We start from the raw sequence: 13,709 nt of genomic DNA, 5'->3' as shown, positions 1-13,709 counted from the left end.
TGCGTTAGTGCACAATACTCCTTTTTATATTACAGTATACTGAAGCAGCATGCGGGGTTAGTCTGAGTAAGTCAGCCTAAGCTCCTGTCATTTTGTCTGCTAGTGTGACTTCAGTCTGTTCGGATGTTTCACTTGCTCTGAGCCAACAGGTGGCACTGGTGTGCAAACTCTAGCACACAGGTAAACGCTGGGACACCGAGGGTCAAAAGTTTGGGTTCCCAAAATAGTCTATCTTAGTTTTATCGTCCAAGAGAGCAGCTATGCAAACTTTGGTCCATCTAATTTTTATATAATAGATTTAGATTTATAAAAGGCTGCAATTTATAATACCTGATGGAAGAAGATATGATGGTCAGAGTGTGAGCAAGGATTGATACGAATTGGGCAAAGCAGGCCAGCCATCTACATATCATCTTTTGAGATGAGTGCTCAAAATGAATTTAATTTATTGTATTATAACACCCTGGAAGGTTGAGATATGCTCTAGACAGGTGATGAATGAAGGTCAGTAGGACCACCAAGACAGAATACATTTGTATGAATGAGAGGGAGGTCAGTGGAATGGTGAGGATGCTGGGAGTAGAGTTGGAGAAGGTGGATGAGTTTAAATACTTGGGATCAACAGTACAGAGTAATGGGGATTGTGGAAGAGAGGTGAAAAAGAGAGTGCAGACAGGGTGGAGTGGGTGGAGAAGAGTGTCAGGAGTGATTTGTGACAGACGGGTACCAGCAAGAGTGAAAGGGAAGGTCTACAGGACGGTAGTAAGACCAGCTATGTTATATGGGTTGGAAACGGTGGAACTAACCAGAAAACAGGAGACAGAGCTGGAGGTAGCTGAGTTAAAGATGCTAAGATTTGCATTGGGTGTGACGAGGATGGACAGGATTAGAAATGAGGACATTAGAGGGTCAGCTCAGGTTTGGAGACAAAGTCAGAGAGGTGAAATTGCATTGGTTTGGACATGTGCAGAGGAGAGATGCTGGGCCAGGGGTGCTAAGGATAGAGCTGTCAGGTAAGAGGAGAAGAGGAAGGCCTAAGAGAAGGTTGATGGATGTGGTGAGAGAGGACATGCAAGTGATGGGTGTGACAGAGCAAGATGAGGAGGACAGGAAGATTTGGAAACATATGACCCACTGTGGAGACCCCTAACGGGAGAAGCCGAACAAAAAAGAAGAAGAAGACTTTATTATAACAATTTTTTCAGATAATAAGCTTAGGGTAGTTTTACAAAAATAAAATAGTAACAAGAAAATACCAAATCCAGGCCTCGATAATATACTTATAAACAGACAAATCTATTTTAAACTCCTGTAGTGAATTGACAGATTTAAATCTTACTATATTTTTGAAATGACTGTGCCCAAACAGTAGCACAATTGATGACAAATTCACTTTGTGTGATCAAGTGTGACCCAGAAATGGATGATAAAACTTACCATTAAATGTACACCAGATAGATAGCCCGTGTAGTTGGGGTCTTAATAATAATTCTTTACATTTGTATAGCGCTTTTCTCACTACTCAAAGTGCTTTACATAGTGAGTTATCAGCCTGGATGATGCGATGGCAGCCATTTTTGAGGCAGTGTGCTCACCACACATAAGATAATAAGGAACAGGGGATGATTAGGGGGCCAGAATGACTAGGCCATGTAGCCAGGACACCGGGATACACCCTACTCTTTACAGATGATGCCCACAGAGAGTCAGGGCCTCGGTTTTACATCTCACCCAAAGGATGGTACCAATTTATATAACACAGGGTCCCCATCACTGCACTGGGGCATTGGGAACCACATTCAGAGAGAGTGCCTCACACGTCTGTCTTATCATATGCTTGAATAATGCTGCGTGTGCTGGAGTCTTGATTCAAATAAATTGGGGTGGAGTAATCAATCGGGACAAAGCAGACAAATTCGGACAGCCAAGGCAGAGGAAGGAAGAATCATTCAAATTTCATAGTGGGCTTTGTAATGTAAGATCCATGTTACAATGCAAAGAAAGAATGAATGGAAAAAAGGGTGTGGACATTAGAGGGCGCTGTTGCCCTGTGAACCCCAACAGACAGAGGCTCTAGACACAAGTTAAAAAGCACTAAGCAGATTTTTAATCTTTTTCTTATCAATGGTGCCTCCAAAGCACCACATCCACCAAATACACAATAAACTAACACAATAATTCTCTCCTCCCAGCAGCTCCGTCACACTCCCTCCCAACTCCGGCTCTCCTGTTGGGTCTCCACCAGTCCTTTTTATAGTCCTTGACCTGGAAGTGCTTCTGACCTTCCATCCATGTGATTCATCTGCACTTCCGGGTCAGATGGAGAATTGTATTATATGGGCTATATGGGAAACAGAAATCCCTGTGTCTCCCTGCAGCGTCACCTGGCGGCACCCAGCAGGGCTGTGAAGCCAAACTCCATATCCCATAGTGCCCCGCAGGAATCCAGGGCTTTGCTGCAGGGAAGTCGCCATCTAGCGTCCTGGGTGTGTCGGCCGGTTTGAGCTGCCGGCCATCCGTCACAAGGATCAAGCAGCATTTTAGCATTCCTTTCAAATTATAAAACGAAGACGGTATTGAAGATTTTATCCTGTTGACCACTTATCATTAATTTGTTTTGTTTTCTTCACAGGGTCCACCTGGACAGTCTGGTCCTCGAGGTCCAATGGGTCCCCCGGGTGGAGATGTGAGTATCTTTGTGCTTATTCATATACAGTAATCCCTCATCTATCGCGGGGGTTACGTTCCAGAGCCCCCCGCGATAGGTGAAAATCCGCGAAGTAGCGACCTATATTTATTTTATTATTTATACATATTTTAAGGCTTTATAAACCCTTCCCACACTCTTATAAACACTTCCTATGCTCTTAAACACTTTCTGCATTCTTAAACACTGCAGACCAAAACTGCACACTGCACGCAGCGATCAGACATCAATGTGTCTGCACTCGCTTTGTGAAGGGGGGCAGCTGAACTCTCAGGAGAGCAGAAATGGACTTTGTGCTGCTTCTGCCAAAATGCCTGCTTGTCGCTCTGCGCGTTCGGAAGGAGGAGGAGGAATGGGGGTGTGTGAGGGCTGAACGTACGTTCGCTCAAACACCGCACCCCCAGAGTCGCAAGCTCCTGCCACTTCGCATTGTCAAGGGGGTGGGGAGCTGAATGAACGCTAAGGAGAAGTGGACTTTGTGCTGGCTTTGTGCTGCTTGTCGCTCTGCGTGTCAATAATTTAAAACCCTGTACAGCACCTATTTTCCTGTCTCACTGTCTTGTCTTGCGTGAAGTTAAAATGTTTTATAATAGTGAGATGTTACTCATATCCTTAGCCTGACATCCACATATCATATGTGTTAACAAAGTGTGTTTTATAAGTTTACATGTGTTTGAAGCATGTGGGATGGGTATTTTAAGGCTTAAACTATAAAAATGTTTATTTATATGGTCTTTCTATATCGCGGATTTTCTCCTGTTGCTGATGGGTCTGGAACATAACTTCCGCGATAGGCGGGCAATCACTTGTATGTGAAAACCCGCGAAGTCGTGAATCCGCGAAAAGTGAACCGCAAAGTAGCGAGGGAAAACTGTATATGTGTACTGTGTACTGTATATATTTACACACACACATATTATATATATATATATATATATATATATATATATATATATGTATATATATATATATATATATATATATATATATATATATATATATATATATATATACAGTCATATAAAAAAGTTTGGGACCCCCTCTTAATTCTTTGGATTTTTGTTTGTCATTGGCTGAGCTTTCAAAGTAGCAACTTCCTTTTAATTTATGACATGCCTTATGGTAACAGTAGTATTTCAGCAGTGACATTAAGTTTATTGGATTAACAGAAAATATGCAATATGCATCATAACAAAATTAGACAGGTGCATAAATCTGGGCACCCCAACAGAAATATGACGTCAATACTTAGTTGAGCCTCCTTTTGCCTCTAGACGTTGTCCTCCTATAGCCTCTGATGAGTGTCTGGATTCTGGATGGAGGTATTTCTGTCCATTCTTAATACAAAATCTCTCCAGTTCAGTTCAATTTGATGGACAGCCTGCTTCAAATCATCCCATAGATTTTCGATGATATTCAAGTCAGGGGACTGTGACGGCCATTCCAGAACATTGTACCTCTCCCTCTGCATGAATGCCTTTGTAGATTTCCAACTGTGTTTTGGGTCATTGTCTTGTTGGAATATCCAACCCCTGAGTAACTTCAACTTTGTGACTGATGCTTGAACATTATCCTGAAGAATTTGTTGATATTGGGTTAAATTCATCCGACCCATGACTTTAACAAGGGCCCCAGTCCCTGAACTAGCCACACAGCCCCACAGCATGATGGAACCTCCACCAAATTTGACAGTAGGTAGCAGGTGTTTTTCTTGGAATGCGGTGTTCTTCTTCCACCATGCAAAGCGCTTTTTGTTCTGACCAAATAACTCAATTTTTATCTCATCAGTCCAAAGCACTTTGTTCTAAAATGAATCTGGCTTGTCTAAATGAGCATTGGCATACAACAAGCGACTCTGTTTGTGGTGTGAGTGCAGAAAGGGCTTCTTTCTCATCACCCTGCCATACAGATGTTCTTTGTGCAAATTGCACTGAATTGTAGAACGATGTACAGATACACCATCTGCAGCCAGATGTTCTTGCAGGTCTTTGGAGGTGATGTGTGGGTTGTCTGTCACCATTCTCACAATCCTGCCCATATGCCGCTCCTGTATTTTTCATGGCCTGCCAGACCTGCTGGGTTTAACAGCAACTGTGCCTGTGGCCTTCCATTTCCTGATTCCATTCCTGACAGTTACAGAAACTGACAGTTTAAACCTCTGAGATGGCTTTTTGTAGCCTTCCCCTAAACCAGGAGACTCAACAATCTTTGTTTTCAGATCTTTTGAGAGTTGCTTTGAGGATCCCATGTTGTCACTCTTCAGAGGAGATTCAAAGGGAAGGAGGCACAACTTGACATTGACCACCTTAAATACCTTTATATCTCATGATTGTCTATAAAGTTCAAGGCTTAACGAGCTCATCCAACCAATTTGGTGTTGTAAGTAATCAGCATTGAGCAGTGACAGGCATTCAAATCAGCACAATGACAAGGGGACCCACATTTGTGCACAGCCAGTTTTTCACATTTGATTTAATTTCATACAACTAAATACTGCGTCACTAAAAATCTTTGTTCGGAAAACACCGCAGTACTCAGATGTTCATGGGAATGAAAGACAGACCACTGTTATCTTTTTTGTTGAAAGGAGAGTCAGATATTATGCAGGCTGAGAGGGGTTCCCAAACTTTTTCATATGACTGTATACATATTTATACACACACATTTATATAAAGAGTATTTTTTTAAGTATGACAAAGCAATTACTGTTGCGCACTCAAGGCCACGGCCCAGTTTCAGAGGAGACATTAATGTCAGCGCCATCCGCTCCACTACTTGAGGACCCCCATGTTTTGTGTTTTCTTTTTATTTGTCCCCTCCTTTCTTTTTTCTTTCTCCTTCCTGATTTATCTCGAGAGGCCTTTCAGTCCTAAATGGTGCCATTACGCAGCTGTTTTGCCCATTTTCCTTGGCCGCTCGCTTGCTATTTCCTCGTCTCTGCCTCTTCTCTTTGTTTACCTCTCTTCCCCGACTCTAATTTTCAAGTGACTTTTTAATGCTCTCTGCTCATTCAGCACAAATCTAAACCTTCCTGAAAAAAGAAGAACTGTGGGAGTTGTGTTAGGCCGAAGATGCATCTCTCTTTTTCTTCTAGCATTCACACAGAAAGCCAGCTACTTGCCTTCCTAGTTTTTTTTTTTTGCCCCCCTGGGGGGGTCTGATGACTTGTCTTTAGGTGCCATCAAACCTCAGGGTCTACACATTGTTGTCCCCCACATGCCATCTTCACGTGGCAGCCACCTCATTTAAATGTCAGAACCTCATAGCTCACACTGCACCAGGATGGATGAGGTGCCCAGCTGCCCACCAGTTTAATGGAAGTGAAGCATGGAAGACACCAGAGGACATTTGGAGAGTGAGCCATAAAGAATGCAACATGGCCACCAAGAGCAATTAACCTTTATAAGAAGTAAAAGTTATCTGAAAGCAAATGGAAAACCATCAGTTTGTATCTTCTACAGAATGTCTCATTGTGTAAATGTCACAAAGCCATTTTAAACCGGTCATTCATTTTCCAAACCCATGTCATCCTGTTCTGGTGTAGAGTGGGGCAGTTCTGATCCTGGTGGCAGATCAGTCCAATCCAATCAGGGTATCAGTACAAAACCAGCAGCTTCAAGTTGAAATTGCATGTGTAAAGCCCCCTCAGAACATATTCAGACCCCTTCACGTTCTTCACATTTAAATGAACGTTTTTCTCCATATCAGTCAACACTCCATACCCCAGAATGGCAACGTCAAAATAAGATTTTACAAGTTTTTGAGATTTTATTTAAACACGAAAAAACAGTAATATCACATTGGCACACGTCCTCAGACCTTGAAACTTCATTGTCTGCAGTCCATGTGTGGTCAGTTCAGTTGATTTAATCTGATGAGGAAAGGCACACGCCTGGCTGTAGAAGGTCCTACGGCCAGAAGACAAACACCAAGCGGGGAGGCCAATGGTGTCGCCTGAAGGGCTCAGAGGCAGGAGGGAGTTGAGGCGCAGAGCTGGTGAAGGCAGCAGAACAAATCCTGTAGGCCCGACACGCCTGGCACAACATCTGACTGGGCTCTTCAAACCAGACCATCAGTTTTCTAATCAGCTTAATCTACTAACGCTTTCCTTTTTAAGAAAAACAATACACAAACAAGAGAAAAATACGTTTTGATAGTTGGGATCTCAGTTGGAATCATCTCTATCCATAACCCTATTTAGCCTCCCATTATAATGATGGATTGTGAGGCTGCGGCACAGGACGTTAATTTTGTTGCTTTGAAGTCAGGTAATTCATCAGGAGGGCATGATGCGTTCAAAGTAGTCTGGCTGAAGAGAAGGAAAAGAGAGAGAAAAGGAATAGAGAAAGAAAACTAAAATGAGGGAAAAAAGAAAAATTAGAGAAAGGTGAGAGTAAAAAAAAGAGAAGGAGGAAAAAAGAAAGAAAATGGAAAAGAGAAAAAGAAAAGAAATGAGAAACCTAAAGAGAAAGAAAAGAAACAGAGAAAGAAAGAACACCAAAGTGAAGGAAAAAAGAAAAATTAGAGAAAGAAGAGAGACTAAAAGAAAAAAGAAGGAGGAAAAAAGAAAGAAACGGGGAAAAGAGAAAAAGAAAAAAACGAGAAAGCTAAAGAGAAAGAAAAGAAAATAGAAAAAAGAGAGAAAAGAAAGAAAGAAAGAAAGAAAGAAAGAAAGAAAGAAAGAAAGAAAGAAAGAAAGAAAGAAAGAACATTGAAGAGAAAGAAAAAATAAAAATTAGAGTAAGAATAGGGAGAAAAACAAAAAAGAAAAAGAAAAAAGGAAAAGTAAAAGAAAGAGACTAAAAGAAAAAGAGAAGGAGAAAAAACAAAGAAAAAGACAAAAGACAAAAAGAAAAGAAAATGAAAAAGTTAAAGAGAAAGAAAAGAAAAATTAAATAGAAAGAAAAGAAAAAAATAGACAAAGGAAGCTAAAGAGAAAGGAAAAAGAAAAAATAAAAGACAATGGAGTGGACAAAGAAAAAGAGTAAAATGAGAAGTAAAATAAAGAAAAAGACAGCAAAAGAAAAAAGAGAAAGTCAAAGAGAAAGAAAAAATAAAAATGGAAGAAAGAGAAAGAAAAAAGAAAGTGAAAGAAAAAAGGAAAAGAAAAGGAAGAGAGAAAAGAAAGAAAGAAAGAGAAATGAGAGAATGAAAGTAAAAGAAAAGAAAAAGATTGAACGAGAAAAGAACAGAGAAAGAGGAAGCCGATCATGAGGCCTCGCCTGATGGCCTTCCCAGGATGTCGATGCGCCGTTTGCTCGTCTTTGCCACAAGCGCTGCAGGCAGTGCAGCTGTTCCAATGGCATGAGATTTAATGAACGCAGCGAGGGCTGATGTGGAGGTGCCCGCCCGTGCGGCTCACGCTTTACATTCCAGCCTTGTTCTCGGCTGTGTTTGGATCTGTTTTTCTGTTGAGGGATTTGCTAACAGGCTCCAAAAGGGTCTGGAAGACTTTGAAATGCCAGTCTGCCATCTGTCCGCTGACACAAGTAGCTCTCTGTACAGCTGGCTTTAGCAGAACGGGCAGCCAGCTTACACCGGGTGATGTGTTCTTGATGTGTGGCCAGGAATAGCCCCAAATATTCCCCATCTATGATATCCAGCCTAGGGAGAAGTTGGCTGCGCGGTTCTTGTGTGTCACCTGTGTTTAGTGCACCATATGCCTATGTGCCGGTTGAGCACAACAAAACAGATCAAATCAGACACCCAAGCAGAGGGGCTTCCACACCATAAAGACTATTCCTGAAGGTGGTCATCTCCTCAACTCAAATCAGATCTAAATCACTCTCTGAGGTGGTCAGTGGGCAGTGACAATAAACGACTTGCTGAGAACCTAGTTTACAAGTCAGGAAGCAGCCCCTGGGTGGGGTGCCACCCGTCCACTTAAGGGTAACCTAACATGCCCATCTTTGGGATTGGATTAAATAAACATGGGAGGACAACCAGAGTACCTGGAGAAAAATCAATGCAGACGCAGAAAAAGGTGCAAAATCCACAGAGAGAGAAACCTGGCGCAGGATTAACACCAGGCACTGGGATCAATAAGGAGGCACCACACAGGCCTGTTATGTCTGTCCAGAAACACAAGGAGGGCACAAGGCTATTAAATCTACAAATAAACACTGGAGGTTAAAAATCCTTGGTGTTTTAGTAACTACTTAAAAAATTCAAACAATAACTGAGCCGGACATTCGGAGGCAGTCCACTGGGACTTTAGCGGTCTCTTCTTGGGCTTTTTCCATGAGGAGCCCCAGGCAACCATGATACTGAGCTACACTGGCAGGCAATGTGGCATACTGATTAAGGCTTTGGACTTCAAGCCCTGAGGTTGTGGGTTCTGTTTCCGCTACTGACACAGTGGGACCCTGAGCCAGTCACTTGACCGGATTGTGGAAGCAGACAACCATCTCACAATCGATCAAACCTTGAAGCGGATGGGCTGTAACTGAGGAAGACCCCATCAGGTTCCACTCCTGTCAGACAAGAACAGAGACTTAAGGCTCGCCAAAAGTGGACGGCTGAAGACTGGCAGAACATGGCCCGGTCCAATGAATGTCGATTTCTGCCGAGGCACACAGGTGCCACGGTCAGAATTTGGTGCCAACAGCATGAATCCTTGCACCCAACCAGCCTTGTGTCAACAGTCCAGGCCAGTGTTGGTGGCAGTGTAATAATGGTGTGGGGAATGTCTTCTTGCCACATTTTTGGCTCATTAATAACAGTCAATCATCGCTTGAATGCCAAGGCCTATTTAAAGATTGTTACTAACCATGTGCATCACATCATGGCCATAATGTTCACGTATCTTCTAATGGCTACTTCCAGCATGATAATGCACCACCTCACAAAGCAAATGTCATCTCTGACTGGTTGTATCAACATGAAAATGAGTTTGCCGATCTTCAGCAGCCTTTGCCAGTCACCAGATCTGAATAATGGAGAACACCTTTGGGATATGGTATGTCACAAGAATGGAGAGGAGATATAAAAAAAGGTTTGGGACAGCCCTGACCGCAAAAGGGTTCATTTTTTGGAGGAATTGCGTCTGGTTCAATGTCCAAAACAGAACTGATGACATGTTTCAAAGATGGTGGCTTTAAAGGTCTGGGCAGGAAGTGACGTCATCACGGGCGGCAGAACCGGAAGTGACATCATCGAAGGCACTGGAGTCCTGTGAAATTTCCTGGGATATGGAAGAATAAATGGTGGACGGTGGTCAGTTTCAACGTATTTCATGGAAAACTGTGATTGTTTTTTAAATAGTGTTAAGGTGTCAATACTTTTGGCTACATATGTGCTTGTTTAGAATTGGAGTTCATGTCGATTAAGTGGTTCACACAAGGGGCTGATCCTTGGGATTGTTCACAATGAAAGACATCATCCAAAAAAACCTTACAAGTAACAACATTAAATATCATTGTTTCGATTGTCTTTACAGTTAGAACACTAGGAGGTTTCCCAACGTCTTCAAGGACATACTCACAATGTTGGTGTGGGGACTGAACTTTCTGAAGGCATACATCATCTTTCAAAGTGATCAGCATCCCAAGGTCCTTTACAAGCACAAAGAACATAAGAAATTCCCATTCAGTCCATCAAGCCCATTTGTTTAGCTAATAGCCAGGATGTCTTGATATCTAATCCAGATCTTTCTTAAAGGTTGTCAAGGTTTTTGCTTCAACTCCATGATTCAGAGACCCTTTTAGTGCATCAGGCCCATTTGTTCTGCTACTAGCTAAACTGTCCTAATATCTCATCCAGATTCTTCTTAAAGGTTTTCAGAGTTTCTGCTTCAACTCCATGATTCAGTCGTTTGTTCCCAAAAGTGATCCATGCATTTAGATCTTCCCGTTTAGTTTATTGTAGGTGGGTATCAGTCAGTCGTCTTTGCCATGCCTGTAATTGGTACAGAGTGCTACAACGAGGTTACCGACTATCACTAAGAATGTAAAAAATTTGACAAACGAGAGGAGACCATTCAATCCATCAAGCCCCTTTGTTTAGCTAATAGCCAAGATGTCTCGATGTCTCATCCAGATCTTTCTTAAAGGTTGTCAAAAAAGTTTCTGCTTCATCACCACATCTTAGAGACCATTCAGTCCATCAAGCTCATTTATTTAGCTAAAGGCTAAGCTGTCCCAAATGCAGGTGTACACCTAGAAAATATGCACCAGCCATTTAAGTAACTTGTCCAGTATGACTCAATGAGCTGATGTCTATATGGTGTCTGTCTAAGTGGTCGCCGTCCCTTTACAGCTACAGGTCTTGCTTCTGTATTTGGAGCTCCTACATATTAGGCCGGAGTTATACTTCATGCGACGCAACGCATGCTGCAGCGGACGCTCCTGCTACGCAAGCGTTGAAGTGTTTATACTTGCGCGCGTACTTTACATAAATCTGGAGGATTCCGCCAGGTGGCAGTGCGAGATATTATCACGGTGAGAACATGTTCGGATTGTCTGTGTTGTGAATTGCCTAGAACACCCATTAAATTCCGATGACACCTTACCGCAATATCTCTGAAAAGGATGTTTATTGATTAAATCCAGGGATGTGTCCATTCCAGCAAGCATTGGGCACGAGTGAGAAACAATCCCTGGATGAGGCCTCAGCTCATCGCAAGGTGAATACAAGCACACACATACACTGGCGTCATTTTAGCGGCACCAAATCCCCAAATCTGCATATCTTTGGAAGGAAACTGGAGCACACTGAGGAAACCCAGCAGGAAAACGTGTAAACGCGGATTCCAGGCAGGGAATATCAGCGACGTGACTCCCTGCAAGACAGCAGCACTAACGCTCCGCCACTGTGTCACCCCATGTGTGTAATTATTAACAGTATTCATTATTTAAACGAAATTACCGATTTATTTGTAAAATGTAATATACATACTTTAATGCTTTTCATCATGAAAGTGATATCAAGTATAAATCTAAGGATTCTAAATGTGCAGAGATTTGGAATATCATACATTTAATGTGCTCAGTGTGGCGATCTATTGCTGGCGATTCGCTGCTGTCAGGAGCAGAGGAAGCCCTAGAAAAAAAGATGGCACAGAAGACGGTATGTGAGAATTTTAAAACGTATCGTGTCATTACGATCGGGAATATGCGACGCTTGAATATAAAAGCACCACAAATACATCTGTATGTCGGCATTTTGCTTCACCACATCGAACCATTTATCAAATATCGAAGCGCACACATTGATCTCGTAGGATCCGCAAAGCGGATTTCTGTCACCTGTAGATAGTAAACAGAGACTCTGATGTCACATTCCAACTTTTAGCACACTGCGCCCCCCGACTTTTTGCTGGTACTGCAACTCGCGCACGCGTCACGTTAATTTCTGAGGACCTGCTCAGACGACGCATCAAATAAACGCTCAGAACGTGTGGCGCGTACGCATTCTGAGCATGAAGTATAAATGAGCCCTTAGGCGACTCACTCAATGCACACAGAGAACACCTCCTGTAGTTCTCTTTTGTCCCAATGTCTTGGCCCTCATTTCTACTTGGACTCTTTCAGGCAGGTCTTCATGTGTCTGGATATTTTATTTTTTTCACCAATTCACCAATTAATAAATTAATTAATAAGCTATTAATAATGAATAATAATTAATTAATAAACAATTAATAAACTCACGTATAAGTCGGGACTTGAAACCCGAAAAATCGATCATAAAATCAGACCCTGACTTATACGCCGTTCAAAAATGCGACACTTAATATTTTTTTTTACATCTTCTTGCTCCCTTCAATCTCGCAGCAGTTTTTCAGACACATCAGATTTTGTTGCAGCAGCGCAGTTTCCAATTTCTTTCACCACTTCAACGACTTTTAATTTAAAACCAGCTTCATATTTTCTTCTGATCGAACACTCCATCGTAGATAAGGGATGCTCTTACGATAAAAGTGTATGAGGGTGTGAGATACAAAAAACACAAATCAATGCAAATATTGCTTCGGAATAGTTCGGGTATTACCATGTGGTCACGTAGGCACAATACATAGAAATAAAAAACGGCCGTGTGCTCCATGGTTACTCTCTCAGGTGGGCGTCAGCATATCATAATCTCTTGGACCAATAGTGTGAGTTTTCCGCATTCGACTTACAGTATATGACTGACATTATAAAATACTGGAAATTATACGATAAAATCAAGTCCCGACTTATCCGCAAGAGAACTTAAATGCGAGTATATATGGTATACGCTTCAGAAGAGGTCATCCACCTGAAGCTCAGCATGTTCAGGTCCGGCCAGCACTTGGATGGAGACCATCTAGGGGTGCTGCTGGAAGAGGTGTTGGTGAGGCCAGCAGGGGGCGCTTACCCTGTGGTCTGTTTGTGGATCCCATTTATCTAGTGCAGTGACGGGGACACCGTGCTGTTAAAATGGTGCCGTCCTTCAGATGACATGTAAAACCGAGGTCCTCACCCTCTGGGGTCATTAAAGATCCCTGGGCATCTTTCAAACAGAGTACAGTAATCCCTCGCTATATCGCGCTTCACCTTTCGCGGTTTCACTCTATCGCGGATTTTATATGTAAGCATGTTTAAATATATATCGCGGATTTTTTGCTGGTTCGCGGATTTCTGCGGACAATGGGTCTTTTAATTTCTGGTATATGCTTCCTCAGTTGGTTTGCCCAGTTGATTTCATACAAGGGACGCTATTGGCAGATGGCTGAGAAGCTACCCAACTTACTTTTCTCTCTCTCTCTTGCGCTGACATTCTCTGATCCTGACGTAGGGGGATTGAGCAGGGGGGGGCTGTTCGCACACCTAGACAATACGGAGGCTCGTCTAAAAATGCTGAAAGATTATCTTCATGTTGCTCCCTTCTGTGCAGCTGCTTCGTGAAGCGACATGCTGCACGGTGCTTCGCATACTTAAAAGCACGAAGGGCACGTATTGATTTGTGCTTCTTTGTTTTTCTCTCTCTCTCTCTCTCTCTCTCTCTCTCTGCTCCTGACGGAGGGGGTGTGAGCTGCCACCTT

The 13,709-nt window shown here is 42.5% G+C and overlaps 1 protein-coding gene across 4 annotated transcripts in view; it reads left to right on the top strand.

Annotated features, from left to right (window-relative positions):
- Positions 1–13,709, top strand: part of LOC114667466 (collagen alpha-1(XI) chain-like) — a 377,917-nt gene that overhangs the window by 293,765 nt on the left and 70,443 nt on the right. For all 4 annotated transcript variants that reach the window (XM_051920865.1, XM_051920864.1, XM_051920867.1 and 1 more), the window contains one exon: positions 2,633–2,686. In XM_051920865.1, coding sequence (XP_051776825.1) covers positions 2,633–2,686 — 54 coding nt within the window. The remainder of the gene's footprint in view (positions 1–2,632; positions 2,687–13,709) is intronic.

Source organism: Erpetoichthys calabaricus, chromosome 17 (genome assembly GCF_900747795.2).
Source record: "Erpetoichthys calabaricus chromosome 17, fErpCal1.3, whole genome shotgun sequence".
In the NCBI taxonomy this organism is placed as follows: Eukaryota; Metazoa; Chordata; class Cladistia; order Polypteriformes; family Polypteridae; genus Erpetoichthys; species Erpetoichthys calabaricus.
Note: the sequence above shows the minus strand (reverse complement) of the source record. Positions and strands in the feature narration are given on the sequence as shown.